Source organism: Lycorma delicatula, chromosome 4 (genome assembly GCF_047948215.1).
Source record: "Lycorma delicatula isolate Av1 chromosome 4, ASM4794821v1, whole genome shotgun sequence".
NCBI lineage: Eukaryota > Metazoa > Arthropoda > Insecta > Hemiptera > Fulgoridae > Lycorma > Lycorma delicatula.
The window spans coordinates 84,552,123-84,565,845 of NC_134458.1; the positions used below are offsets into that span (position 1 = coordinate 84,552,123).

Below are 13,723 nucleotides of genomic sequence, written 5' to 3' on the forward strand. Positions count from 1 at the left end.
ACTGGGATGGTACAAGGTTGCACGGGGCAGAGGGAATCATGCGAATCACCTTCTCCTACTATTACTTATTCTAGCCTCACCGCTTGGACTACAGGTCTATTTGCTTTCCCCATACCCATTACAGACTGAGCAGAAATGCCAACTTAATTCTGTTATTGTTAAATTAAAAATTTGTCTAATTACCATTTACAGTTGTTTCATAAATTCTTTCAAATCTTAACTTTCTTTTATTTATATATTAAATGAATTTCGTTGTATTTACGTGGAATTGTAATCTTTGTTTGTATTTTTTCTTTTTAACCTTACTATTAATTTTATTTTTGCTTAAATTTATTCTTTTTAAATATCTTGACTCAAAGGACAATGAAATTTCATTTAAAATTTTATATTGACTGTCATGCTCTTTAGATAAAAAGGAAAACTTTTTGATACAGATGTTTGATAAGTTAACCAACAGTTACTGTTTTTCCTTAAAATATTTTGCTTTAGGTCTAGTTTTCACCAGTTAAATAATTCAGTGCTACAAGCTATTGTCTTGGTGATACTATTAAGATTTATAATCTCAGTAGCAGAGTGCTAGGTGAAAAATATATAAACTTTTGTTGGAATGTGTACGTACAACAAAAAAAAAACAGAAAAACTTGCATTTAAAATCATTTATTTGTTTATATAAATTTTCCAGACTCATAATGATATTTTGTTGACTGCTGTTTATTATTGGAAGATATAATATTTTGGCTAAATTGTTTTAAATATTCAGATATTTGATAGTGTATTTTTCCTATTTTTAATTTTTTCCTAAATTTGTTTCTGTTATGTTATTTTTATATTTTAGTAAAAATTGATTAAAACAAATTCCATTTTACAAAAATTTTATTGTAGCTTTGTATTAAATTACATAGGACTTTTTTTATTGTTAATAACGATGTATAATCATATTACAATTACAGTCACCGTGCTGGCCTTCATGGCGCGAGTGGTAGCATCTCGGCCTTTCATCCAGAGGTCCCGGGTTCGAATCCCGGTCAGGCATGGCATTTTCACACACGTTACAAATCATTCATCTCATCCTCTGAAGGAATACTTAACTGTGGTCCCGGAGGTTAAAAAAAAATTAGTCACCTTAATTTACGTTTATTATGTTTGCAATTTAATGATTGATATTAAAAAAAATTTAGCTTTTTTCTGTGGAAGTTTTGTTCATAAATGTTTTTGATCAGTGTTTTCTAGTACATTTTTTTTATGTGTTTAAATTTCTACCATATTAACATTTTGTGTTGAGGTTGTATAATTTTTACATAAATGACTTCTGCTCAAGAATATTTGGAAAATAAATATTATTACAAAGAAATTTGGTAATTATTTTAGTAAGGTTTAAGGGTTTTATCGTAATCAGTGGGATAAACTTATTAAACAAAGATTTTTTTTTTATATTCATTTATTTTTAGCATCCTCGTAAGTGAGTAACTTGATAAATGTCAGAATCCACGGTTTACTATAATATGATTACTATAGGGTGAAATGGGATTACCATCCCATTGTGTTTAAGTTTTTGATTTCATTGTTATTCCAGATTTTGAGAATTATTAAGACTGGAGTGACAAAAAAGTTTCATAAAATATAAAATTAGAAAGATTTATTTATTTCTTTTATTCACTAATCTATGATTGTAGATTTATTAGTAGTAAACTAGTAAACTACATCAGTCTATTTTGTTCTTAGAACCTTCTGGAAATTAGCTAAATACTTAATTTAGCAGGGATTTTATATTTAAAATCAAATACTAGTTTTAGCAAAGAAAAACAGACACTGATGAGGAAATAATGAACACTATTTCCTTTTGTTATTTGGCATGTTTAGTTTTACTAATTTATTATTAAAATGCTGGAGAGTGCTGTGAAATAAGGTGTCAAGTTTATTAGGAAGGGTTGAAAGGGATGAATTTAATATTTTTGCACATCTCAAAAACTGTTGATTTTTGCAAAAATATCATTAGGAGTTCTTTTAAAAGCTTTCAAAATTAACAGTACTTTGGTTTTTATTTTATTCCATATGATAAATAATAACTAGTTTTGTCATTTCTTGATTTCCACATAAAGGAGGAGTTTATATAGCATAAATTCTTCCTCCTTTTTACAGTTAACTTACAAACCAAGCATCTAATAAAAATATAATTGAAAGAAAAGTTTTAGAGGAATTATTTTCCTGTAATTGTTTTTTATATAGTATTCAAAATTGACAGAGTTAGAAATAAAAAGATCAAACATGCAAGAAACCAATAATATGTAAAAATTCTTTTCACAATAAGGTAAAAAAGTAAGTTTTAAAAAAATCATAATTTATTGATAAAAAAAGCAAAAAAATACACTTACGTATTTGAATGTAGATTCCTAAACTTAATTTCTATCTGACTCTTTATATTTGATTTATACTTATGAAAAATGCATTAATTTTTTTATTTTGTATTGTGTGTGCATGTGCGCGTGCATGCAAACGCACACATAATATATATATATATATATATATATATATATATATATATATAACTCATGTTGTCATTGTTGTAATTGCTTATATTACCCAATTTAAAATAGTTTTGTAAAAACGTCTTTTAAATATTAATCATTTTTATTAACTTAAAGAAAATTCAAAACCATAAAAAGTCATAATTCATTAAATTGCTCTACAGAGTACAATGTCAACCAAATTTTAGGGAATTTTATGAACTTTAAAAGGGTATCAGATGATTTTTTTTAAATCAAAAGTTTTTGTGATATTTATCGAAAAAAATTATACCTTCCCTCTTTTCATTAACCTCCTTATAGGACTCTTCAGATTGTAATAAAGCAATTAAATTAAACATGTCAAGCAAAAAAACACTTAATTATGTTTACTCTTTTCTTGATCCAATTTTAAAAGGAATTTCACAAAACTTTCTTTTGTCTAATGTTTTCTGTGTTTACTAACTAGCCTTCTGTTTATAGTATGGCAGAATGAGTCTTATAAAGTTTATTTCCATACAGTTAGTCGATTATATAGTTTTTTAATCTTTGTTAATATTTTGTATAAGCAGTCATTTCAGATAAACCTGAATTGTTACCTTATTATTTCTCTAATATGTGGAAAATGGTCTTACGTAATTCTCTGCATTAGAAAACTCATTCATTATTCAGGTAGCCATTATGCCGGGTCAGAATCTATCAGAATAAATCTATTGACTTCTGAAATTCATTTAAGTATTACGTTTAAAAAATTAAAATCTTAAAAAAACATGAAATGTCCAGTCAGTAATAACATTCAGTAAACATGGATACAACTTTCAAAGGTGAAGTTGACTACTGGAAAGTTCTTTACATTCTGCTATAACTTACCATATCACTGTTTTGATAATAATAATATTTAATTAAAATAATTAGAATTTAACTAGCAGACACATTAAGTTGAAGAATATACATTAAATTTGTAGATTATTTGTTGAGAAAACTTACTACTCCGTTCTTCATTTTTATTGCATTCTCAAAGTTTTATTACTGTAAAAAAATTATGTAAAAATGTACAAATTTTCATTTTAAATATGTATGAAAATAAAACTGCCCAGTAAATGAAGAATATGTTGTTTAATTTCTATATTTTTCATTATCAACAGAATTAAGTTGGTCATTAGAAGTGAAGTAATGTTTTTTTCATTTATTCTTATATTTATATGTTTAGTGTATTTAATGTAATCAATAAATATTAGTTGTTTTACACTTTTTAGTATTGATCCCTGTCAATTAAACTCATTTTATTATGTGCTACCTACTAATAATTTACACATGTGATATTAATATACTTAATCTGCTGTCTGTTTTATCTATAGACATTTTTAAATATAAATTAAATATCCAAGAAAGTAAAGTAATGATTGAATCAGTCAGTTGTGAGAGAGTATGCAATCATTATATTCAATGTTTTGAAACTTATGCTGCTGTTAGAATACATCAAAAGCATGACTTTCTTTCATTAGTAAGATGCAATTTTTCATTTTACAATCTTGGTTACTTAAATTTATATTTAAAACTTAAATATTCATACATGTACACACACACACACACACATATATATATATATATATATATATATATATATATATATATTTGTATGTATGTAACAAAAATATTTTTAATGAATTCTGCTAGAAATATGTTTTTTTTACATATTGTTAATTTTTTTTATCAAGTTACTCGTACTACATTTTTACAATGGTTGTTTTGTAAAACACAGTATTTTTGTTGCTTCCTTCATAGAATTATTTTTTCTGGTATTCAAATTAAAGGGTTAAAACTTTGAATTCATGTAGTTATTGAATAATTGTCTGTTTTTATTGTAGATGAATTTAATACTTTATTCATTAGTAGATATTCATAATAGATGTATTTTTTTTAAAATTATATCTTTAATTCTGTTAAGTTCTATATTTTATGAATTTTCAGAAAATTTTGTTTTAAAGTTTAATAAAATAATTAATTATACTAAGATATATTTAATAATTATATCATAAATTGAAGTATATATACATTGTTTTTATTTTCATTAGCTTTGCTTCTTTTCTGCTTTGTCTGTTCCATGCTTTTTTAAACCATATTAAATTTCTATTCCTTTACCATCACATCACAATCCCATCTTTGTATTTACACTATTCAATTTAATATTGGATATGCAAACTTAATAAAAACACATTCTCCTTTTCTGTTTTATTGAGCAATTTATATTTTCAATATTTTAATTTTTTGATTATTACAATTAATGCATCAAGCTTTTTTTGCACATAACAGCTTTTATTTGTGTAATTAGTTACCGAATTTTATTTATCAAGTTTATTATTAATTTTACCTTTATTTGATGTAAAATAAAATCTGTGTGAATTTAATTAGGGGTTTCATTATTTCTGAAATTGTACTTTTGTTTTTTTTCTTTTAAGCTTTAAACCGTTTCTTATACTTATGTTTAATATTAATGATTTTCTCATAGTGTCATTTGAAATATTGTGTATGCGTTTTTTATTTTTTGAAATTTTTGTGGAAATCAATTACTTTGAGATTACTGGGGTAACTCATTCCCGTATTCCTTTCTGTGGATCTGTCACTAGCTATATAATACCTTTTTGTTGATTATTATATAAAGCTGTTTATATTCATTCTCGTTCAACAGAACGTACAGCAAATCACTTATTGCTGATATGCCTTAAAAAGTTTAATTTTTCTTTTGATAGATTTTGAGTGACATCTGGCATTGGCTACTACAACAGTCATTACAACTTAGGTGATCTGTGGGAACTGATGTAGTAAATTTGACTTTGGCTGTTGAAATGTTATTTTACTTTACACTCATTGATATCCAGGATGCTACTCTGAGAATTTCAGATGTTGTGGAACCGTTAAGTTGTTAGGGGATATGGTTTCCTGCCTTACCCAGGTCAAAAAAGTATTATTATGTATACTATATTACAATCAAACCATTTAGTGTATGACGAATGCCTTGTCTATTGGATTACAAGATTAGTCTGTATGTGAATGCAGGAGCACTTGTGAGCTCATCATTGTTTGAACCGTTTCAGCAGTCCATTTTTATACCTTATTGATAGGTCATACTCATTTTTGACTTAGCATCTTTCTTTATTCTCAAATACTATTTATATTTCAATATTGAATTAATTTATATAAAAAATTCTAAAGCTAGAAGTTTCTAGTAATTTTTTTTTTATTGGTTGTTGCTTTCTCCTGACTTTTCGAACAGTCGATTCCTTTCTGTTCTATTATAAAATTAAATAACTGGCTCGTTTTGAATACAATAAATTGTACGTGTGATAATAATGTTATATTTATACATTTGTTTTGCTATATTATTATTACTGTATTCTGTTTCAAAAGAGAAAAGAATATTTAGAAATTTTCATTTGTTAAAAAATAAAACATTGAGGTAAATTAGTTCAAAAATTAAATGTGTGTGGTTTTATGATCATTAATAATACTTTTTTAAAAATCCTGTTCATATTAGCAGCTGCATGCTGGTGGTATGTATGCAGTTTCCATTTGTAAAGGAGACTGCTGAAAGTACTGATTATTTTGTTGATCTAAGAGAACTATTTTAATAAACATAGTTTTAACCTTGGTGTTTAATCTGCACTTTACCTTTACATATTCAAGAATTTTATTCACTGAGATTAGGATTTGTGAAATGAAATTAATTAGAATTTATTAAAATTAATTTTTTAGTCAGAGTTTGATCAATGCATTTGATACTCTGCAAGTATCTGGTTATCTTGTGTTTATGATGAAGCTTTGTTGAATCTAGGCCTGTACGATGCCATATCCCTTGTTTGTGTAGTGTTTACAGCTAGTTGTTAACTAAAACACTACAATAGAGTAGCAATTGGGAAATAGTCGAAGAGTTGATATTGTTAAAATTTAGGTACGTATTTTTGACATCATTTTTCAAAAAAGAAACTGTATGTAACCTTCCATTCCGAGCTAGCACTTAAAATTACAATTAATATGTTTTTACATCATACACTAAGTATAACATTGTAATCAGTTTAAATAATACCTAAAACTGAAAAGGAGAATAGTGTTGTAATTTTGCCAGTGTTATTTTTAACATTTTGAAGTACTGCTCACTGTAATCTATAAGTATTCTGTACAGCTTTTCACATATCACCTCTTTATTTTTTTATTGCATCTTTGTATGAATTTTATATGTACATTTTTGTATTTTAGGGTAAGTGTTTTCTAACTTTCAATATGTATTTAGATTACATATAAATTCTTGTATTCTTTTTACTTGCACAGTCGTATTAACTGTTGAATATTTTATAATATTGATTATTATTGCTTATACTTCATTTAATATTATTTTAATTCAGGTAATATAGATATCATCTTCATTTATACTGTTGGCTGCTTTTTTGTGTATATGTATATATATTTTTTTATATATTTGTACAAAAATATTTAAAGAGCATGATGATAGTAAATATTTATGTTCTTTTTTATCTCAACATCTTTTATTGAAATTTCAGCTTGAAGAAAATCACAACATTTCTACTTTTTTGCAAGTATCTATTTTAGTTCTATTTTGTATGGATTTTTCCCCCTTTTTAAAAGTAAAATATTAAAAATCATTACCACATTGTTCCCATATTGTTATATGGAAGATTATTCATTTCTGTTAATAATTATTAAATAATATTGTTTCTAGTTTTTTTTTTTATTATTGAAGTTATATCTGTAGCTGCCAAAATTTGTTGCAGTTTGCTTTCATTTGACCTGATTTTTTTCTCTGAAAACTAATTGTGCTATTTTATTTTCTATAATTTTATTTTTAATTTAATGCTATTGAAGTGCTTAATGCTTTTTATTGGTTCACTAATTCCAAAATAAAAATTTATTGGCTATTTTGTATTTTGTTCAATTATGCAAAATGAGCTATACCACATATATGTGTGTGATTGTGTGTTACCTGCATTAACCGTAGTATTGTTATAACCTTTAAGCAAATTGTTTATGGTATGAAGTAGATATAGATATTTCCAATTATTTTCTTTTACTTTCCTGGCATCACAACTCTAGCGTTATTTTACAAGAAGGAAAGTATTGTAATCAGTCAAAAGATAGGGAATGTTTTTTTTTTTACTTTCATGACCCCAAAAACAAAAAAAAGTGAGGGGATAATGTTTGTGTGTGTGTGTGTGGGCTTGGTTGTGTTTGAAGCTTAATAATTTTTGACAGGATAAACAAATTTTGATGAAATATTGTACAGAGACTTATGTATACGGGACAATTTGTTGATAAAATTTTGGGGATCAATATATCCAGGGGGTGGGGTAGGTAGTCTTTTGGAATCAATTTTCTCAAAATTTTACAAACATAACCCCATTTTATGTTGAGCTCAGTACATGCGTGCATGTTTATTTTAGCATTTAAAAGATAAATTTGCCCCAAAATTTCCCCCTTCACCAAAAATTGAAAAAAGCAGTCTATTTCATATTTTTTAACCAAATTTTTTTTTATATCTTCCTAGGCATACTAGTAGTGCAAGTGACTCAAAAAACATACTTTGGGGCAATATTGGGGGGAGCGAATCAAAGTTTAAAAATATCAGTCTTTAAATTTTTTTTTTTGTTTATTTTCACGTATCATCATTTTTCCACTATATAAGAACAGATAACCAGTGCCAGAAAATTATTATAACTTTGTTGACAGCTTTTTTTTGTTTTAATTTGCAGAATACACTTATTATGAAATTACAAAGATAAGGTGGATGTAACCTATATTCACTACCGAGTCTCTAGAGGATGAAATTAAAAAATAGTATATTATATAAGTATTGTATTTGCCAATATTGGCAAACACATGCCAACATTATATAGTTATCCTTGCAAAGGAAAAATTATGATAGAATTGCAGTATGGACAGTGGCAGATGTTACCTCAGAACCTTGTAGTTGTAGACGTTACAGTAAATTTTAATAAATCTATGTAGGAAAAGTCTTACTGATCCACTTATCTCTGATTTTCTCAGGTTTGTTGGTTAGGAAACTAATATTTGGCATAGTTATTCTTAAGAGATTCTTTAGCAACATAAAACAGAAAAAATATTTTTATTAATCACTCATAGTGGTTAAATTAAATACAGGTAAAAAAGGGCTACTGAAACTAAAAGAGCTGAAACTTGAAACCTGGCAGTCATATTCCCATTCTGTACCATTTTGAAGGTTTTTTAATATCGAAAATGAATATATCTCATTAAACTGAAAATCTTTAGTCATTAATGTTTTCTTTATCTTGAATAGTTGAAGCTGAAATTTGACTTTGTTACTTCAAAGATGTCCTTAGGAGAAGTAAGGAAAAAAATGTTATTAACAACTTTTAAGGGGTTGAATTACATAAGGGTTTAAAAACCATTCTGAACCTAAAGAGATGGAAACTTAAATCTGGCAGTGGTATTCCTCTTTACTATTAAGAAGGGATTTTTTCTCATTAATTGTAAAGGGGTGTAAATAGAGCCAACCAAATTTTAAAACCAGAATATTTTTGTCCGTTTGGGATTCTTTGTTAAGAATATTTACTCCTACTTGTTGACTATACTCTCTAAGAATATTTGTTGATTATTCTCTAACAGTATTATTAATATTTACTCTTGATTAATGTTTACTCTGATTTTACAAATTTCCTATAAAACAACCCCTAAGAGTAATTATGATTAAAGTTGCATTTACTAACTGTACATCCTTTAAGGTCGTGAATGAAGTTTGAAATTCTGTATAGATGATTACTCCAACATTCTCTGAAAATGCACCTCAGGTTTACCCTTTTAACAATTTGCCTGCCAAATCCTTAGGTGCTATTCTGATTGGTCTCGTATACCTTATTCCTTTGCATTTACATATTTTCTAAGTCTTACCAGTAATGTAATTTTATCACTATAATATTGATAGATGAAATTATTATCTGGAATTTCTTATTCAGTTTAATATATTATTCTTTAAATGAACCTGTTATAATAAAATCATATAATTATTTAAAAACTATACAATTTTTCAAGTTTTTCATTAAACTTCTTTATAAATTATCTCAAATTGAATCTGTTGCATGGTCTGTATTCTTATTAAATTTTAAATTGTACTTATCGAAATAAAATTGTAAATGGTACTGACAAAAACTTGAGAACTGTTGTAAAGTACACAATATCCACACTCAACTTTACCAGCAACACAACTATGAACATACTACAAAGAGATTACATTAAAAAAAAGCACAGAGCAATCTAATAGCAAAAAAGGCACACACAGTAGTTAAACAACTATTAATAATGGTACTTTGGTAGTATTATGACTATGACTTCTTAAAAGTATAGAAAATTATACACTGCCTGCAGAAATCCCAAGCCTTTGTTCCTTATAACATTACACTGCATGCAGACTAAGTGTAGAACAACCTCTTAAAGGATAAAGCTGGATTTAGGATGGATTTTGTATTCTTGTATATTTTGTTATCCAGTTGCAGTAGAAGCTAGAATCCAACTCTGAAAGAAACTCCACCGATATCTAAAAATAAAAATTGGAACTTCCCTTTGAACAATTTATAAGAGGGTGAAATAGGATAGTGTCACAGTTTCCATAATTCCCATGAATATTTGTCTCTTAAATATATGTTTAAAATTTGTTTCAGATTCCAATTATAAAATTATACAAAGACGTGTTTCTGAATATCCCTTTAAACAAGCTATTAAAAGGATGAAATTGGTTAAAGAGATCTCATATTGCCTTTTTAAATTCTGAAATTGTTGGAAACATTAAATTAGCATGGTGTACACTGAGGTAATAAGTTAGTATGATATATGAATGGAAAAGCCCTCACCTTCTCTCTATTATATCATCTTCCATTTATAAACAGCTAATGTGCTTAAATTAAGAATATTGTTCGTGAAGAGGTCTTTAAGATGATAAAGTCAAATTAGTTTAACAATTATTAAGATATTGAAAAAATTATTCTTAAGCTTGAAATTTACTATTAGCCAGTGCAAAGAATGAGTACTTAAGCTAGTGGTTCATAAGCAAACACTTGATCTATTTTATCAATTGTAAAGAGAGAGAGAGAGCAAGAGAAATAGAAAACTATTATCTGTGATTTTGCCACCCAACTAAATCTATAAAATCCTGCCACAGTGCACACATCAACGATGTTGACAAATTATTCTCTAAACCTTTAGTTGGTGAAATCAGTTCTTCCTTTCAGTAGAGTGATGTCGATCTGATGTAGCTAAAAGCCATGTTGTATTTATCAATTTATATTGTTATTTTAAAATATTTATTTAATATGTGGTTTTATGGTTTGCAAATTATCTCATGTTTATTCGATTTTTTTCGGGATAAATATTTTCAAAGCACTACTATTATAAAACAGAATATTAATATTTCTGAGAATGCTTTGTTCAAGTCAGTAGTCTACTTCTCTAATCTGTTTTTAGGTAGATTTCATAAGAAAGCTACCTATTGTAATGGGCACCATGATTCGACTTCCGGAAAAGTTTGACATATCTTCATGTTTCACATCCCCAGACCCCAAAACCACCGTCAGCTCAAAAGTTTATGTATATATATATATATATTTCACTTTCTTGTAGATAAGAAAATTGGCATAATTTTGCGCCAATCGCTTTCAAATTGTTCCTTAAAAATAACTCATCCCAAAATCTCGGTCGAGTTGGTTAACGACAAAAGTTGGCCCTTGGGGATGGAAATGGGGGGCTTTTTTGAAAAAAACAAAATATCGCTTTAACTAAGTAAAATATTGAATTTGTTTAAAGTTCCTACCTTACTTAGTTTCTATTTATTCTACAGTAGATTGATTTTTACAGGTTGAATGAAAGTTAACTGCATTTGAAAATTTTAAATGCTACTGAAAAGGATAACTTTTTTTTATATGTTAATCACTTTTTTCTATAAAGCATTTTGTAAATTTAACAGTAATTCAGGTAAAAATGTTATTTGCTGCCTGGGTTCAGCTAAATAGTGATACATGCTCTAAGTCACTGTTATTTTTCTTATTTGTTATGGTTTAATTATTCATAGCTCATAATATACATTTTTTCAAATAACCCTGATACTTCTATGAACAAAAACTTCTTTCAATCAAATATCAGTGCCGTCTTAAGTAATTTTATTAATTTATTATAAAATTAAGTTTTAATTTTATATATGTATCTTAACCTAACGATGAAAGGAAATCAGATTTTTAACAGTATTTATGTAATAGGAACTTTCATATGGACTACTTTACTGTACAATGAGAGTTTTGTAAAAATTAGTATTTTAATGTTTTGTGTATGAGCTGAACTATTAAAATTTATTTGCAATAAAATATTTAAATATTGATTCAGAATCTCTGTTAATAATTATTATTTGTTTTAAAATCTATGGAACTGGAAGTATTGTGGTCCTTTGTTTTAAATATTTTCTAGATCTAATTTATTTTGTATGAATTATTATTTTGTTCTGATTATGTGTATAAGTTAATGAAATTTTTTTTTATTTTTAAATATTAAGACATTTTCAATGGTATTTTTAAATTAAGCTTTATTTCATAAACAAAATGTGATTTTTATTAAACAATAAACCAAAATTAGTTTCTGTTTAACTGAAAATATGGTTATAACTATACTGTAATAAAATTTTAATTTTAGCATATAAACCAGCTTTTCTATTGTTACATTTTTCAGAAGTAAATTTTAATTGAGAAATGTAATATTGTGATGTATAGGTATTGTTTTTAGTGTTCACCTTTACATTTAGATTGTGTTAACCTTGAATCAAAACTAATTAGATATATTATGAAATTTTACAAGCGGGGCATTTCTTTACTATTTGTATATGATTCATTTTTTGTAGTCATCAGATTTCTTCTTTGTGGTATACTTAATACAAGCCAGTGAAAATTTGCTTTGACGTTTTCCTGATCTCTCAAAAGTTTTGTTACTTTCATTTATCATCCACTGCATTTCATTACATTCAGATTAATTTTTACATACCATTATTAATTAGTGGTAATTAATTAATACCAGTAATTAATTTCTATATTATTATATTGTTAGTCAATTAATGCATTGTCAGAGCTCTTGATAAAATGCATCCTCCATAGCTCATATATATTCCATATTAATAAAATTTTTTATTAAATAATTTATTATTAGATTGTTCACCTGGGAAAAATGTCTCATTAATGAGTATTTTTTAGAAATATATGCTCTGTGCTTTTACAAGTATATGCTTTTACAAGTATATATCTGTACTTCTTCTATACCTTATATTAATGTAGTATAGTTACATGATCACTAGAATTTGTATGCGTAATTTGAATACACGCAATGCAAGCAGAATTTGTAGAAGTATAAGTTATTATAAACATATTTTTTAAGAGCTTACTGACCTATCTCTAGGTAAACTAGCTCTGAGCATCCATTGATAATCTGTGAGAGCTGGTTTATCAAACATAGCTTTGGTATGCTTTAGTAATTTATCATTATTTCTCAGTTTATTGCCCGATCTTCTGGAATGGAAAGCTTCTGGTTATAGTAACCTTCTGCAGTTTACAGTTATTCCCAAGACCAAAAATTTATTTTGTATCAATGTAAAAATTTATGATCATGTAATCTTGTTAACTTGGTATGCTTTAGTAATTTATCATTATTTCTCAGTTTATTGCCCGATCTTCTGGAATGGAAAGCTTCTGGTTATAGTACAGTTATTCCCAAGACCAAAAATTTATTTTGTATCAATGTAAAAATTTATGATCATGTAATCTTGTTAACTTGTTAAAATCAAAAGTGCTGCGGTCAGATTTGCTTTAGTGTGAATTTTTATATTTACAGTTTTCATATTTTTAATCTGTAATATAGAAGTACACAGTTAGTATTGCATATTAGAGGGAATTAAACTGTTTCCTGATTTTGCTTTTTTATTATTACATTTATGTTTACGGTAGATTAATTTTACAGGAATGTAGAAAGTTAAATATTCTTTAGCTTACAAAATTTTATCAGCTTTATGTTTATAGTAAAACTAATTAATAATGTTTTATATGTTTTGTTTATGAAATAAAATTTAATTAAATCTTCAAATTTTTGTAATATTTTTAATTATTTCAGGTATTATGTATAAAGCAGTAAATGAGTGTGTAGTAAAATCT

General features: G+C 26.5%; 1 protein-coding gene across 7 annotated transcripts in view; it reads left to right on the forward strand.

Annotated features, from left to right (window-relative positions):
- LOC142323613 (F-BAR domain only protein 2) overlaps positions 1–13,723 on the forward strand; it is a 219,041-nt gene that overhangs the window by 151,517 nt on the left and 53,801 nt on the right. For 2 of the 7 annotated variants that reach the window (XM_075363468.1, XM_075363471.1), the window contains exon 8: positions 17–94. The exons of the other annotated variants lie outside the window; for them this stretch is intronic. In XM_075363468.1, the coding sequence (XP_075219583.1) occupies positions 17–94 (78 nt within the window). The remainder of the gene's footprint in view (positions 1–16; positions 95–13,723) is intronic. 7 annotated transcript variants of the gene reach the window in all.